Genomic DNA, 1,796 nt, shown 5'->3' with positions numbered 1-1,796 from the left:
CTGTCTGTCTGTCTGTCTGTCTGTCTGTCTGTCTGTCTGTCTGTCTGTCTGTCTGTCTGTCTCTCTCTCTCTCGCTCTCTCTCTCTCGCTCTCTCTCTCTCTCTCTCTCAGAGTTAATTAAGCCTTTTCCTCATTAAGATGAATGTATCGAAAACGCCTTATGGCGATGTATTACTGTATTAATCTCCACACTATCATACCCCACACCCATCAGCTGTATAAGGAAAAGAACATGGAGCTGTGTGTGTTAGTGACGAACCTGAACCAAATGAGAGCCGAGTATTGCCACCCAAAGACTACACCAGACATGCCTATTCGAGATGCTCTCTGCATGTCCATGGCCATACCAGGTATGAATATATGAATATATATATATGTGTGTGTGTGTGTGTGTGTGTGTGTGTGTGTGTGTGTGTGTGTGTGTGTGTGTGTGTGTGTGTGTGTGTGTGTGTGTCTGTAACTATGCCAAGTTTGATAATATTATGTTTAAGTATATTGCTCTGCCAAGCTGATATGTATGTATTTCATCATACTATGCCAAGTCAGATAATATCTGCACATCAATATATTATTGTCTTTGCCATGTGTCATATGGGTATATCAATGGCCATGCTTAGTCTGAATATCCAAACAATACACCAGTTTTCTTTGGGTGTTGTTTTCGTGCTTTTTTTCTCGTTTTCCACATTTAGTTGTCGCGAACGTTTTGAGTTCAAGATTTGGTTTTCCCCGCTGTGTTATGTATGTTGTCTGATATACTGTTAGATGTATATAAGTATTTTTTTTAAACATCTCATATTACGTGCACTTGAGCTTAAAATATTTTACAGTGCAGAATACAATGAAAGGAAAACACCGCCGGCGTACTTTATATAATATGTGGATCATGCTTTATACGTTGTAGTAGCTCCCACAAATGTAACATAATGTTGCAAGTTCTGTCGACATTCTTACGGAAGTGATGAATATACCCTATTTATTATTTTGTGTACGTCGCTGAGAAAGGGGCCCGGAAGTCGCACAAAAGTAAGAATGTACCGAAACCTGTATTGTGCGAAATAAATTGGATTAGGTCTTACAATATTTTCCAAGTTTCCACAATTCCTGCCCCTAAGGGGCATAGAGCTACAGACATTATTAAGTTACATACGGCACAAGAGAGAGAAACGCACGATGTAATAATGTATCGCTACCTCAGAATAACAACATTCTGTCTGCACAGTACCTTATAGTTTTAAGAAATTTGACGTCAAAGATTTTGAATTTCATATCATGTCAAGCTTTTTGGAATGCATTTCTTTGAAAATATTGACAATGACTCCGAATAATCTTACCATTTTGATAGAGCAGATAGAACATTTAATTTGGTTTCTGACCTCATGGTCTAAGTAACTCAAAACGACCAAAAAAGTCAGATACAGCTTTGTAATTCTGAAAGAGAGCGATATGTCATGCTCCTCTCAATCCTTAGATTTTTATCAGATATACCAGCATGCCTGACAACTGTCTTCCCGCCATCCCCAGGTGTGTTTTCCGCCCGTCGCTATGACAACCACGGGCAAGTTGATGTCTACGTGGACGGGGGCGTCTTGTGCAACTACCCCATCCACTGTTTTGACGGTGAGGCTGCTAGAAATAACGTCAGGGTACAGTGCGACTCGTCTTAGTTCAAATTCCACACAGGCTGTTTGTGATTTCTGTTTTCCACAGTTTTTTTGTTTGTTTTTGGGTTTGTTCGTGTTTTGTTTTTTTTGTGGGGGGGGGTTATTGTTGTTGTTTTTTGTGGGTTGTTAATT

General features: G+C 39.6%; 1 protein-coding gene across 1 annotated transcript in view; it reads left to right on the top strand.

Annotated features, from left to right (window-relative positions):
* LOC106012608 overlaps positions 1-1,796 on the top strand; it is a gene marked incomplete at its 5' end in the record, with an annotated part of 24,664 nt that overhangs the window by 8,658 nt on the left and 14,210 nt on the right. Inside the window, 2 exon segments of the mRNA XM_013086054.2 lie at positions 215-350; positions 1,525-1,620. Of these exon segments, the coding sequence (XP_012941508.1) occupies positions 215-350; positions 1,525-1,620 (232 nt within the window).

Source organism: Aplysia californica, unplaced genomic scaffold, assembly GCF_000002075.1.
Source record: "Aplysia californica isolate F4 #8 unplaced genomic scaffold, AplCal3.0 scaffold00431, whole genome shotgun sequence".
NCBI classification, from domain to species: Eukaryota; Metazoa; Mollusca; class Gastropoda; order Aplysiida; family Aplysiidae; genus Aplysia; species Aplysia californica.
Note: the sequence above shows the minus strand (reverse complement) of the source record. Positions and strands in the feature narration are given on the sequence as shown.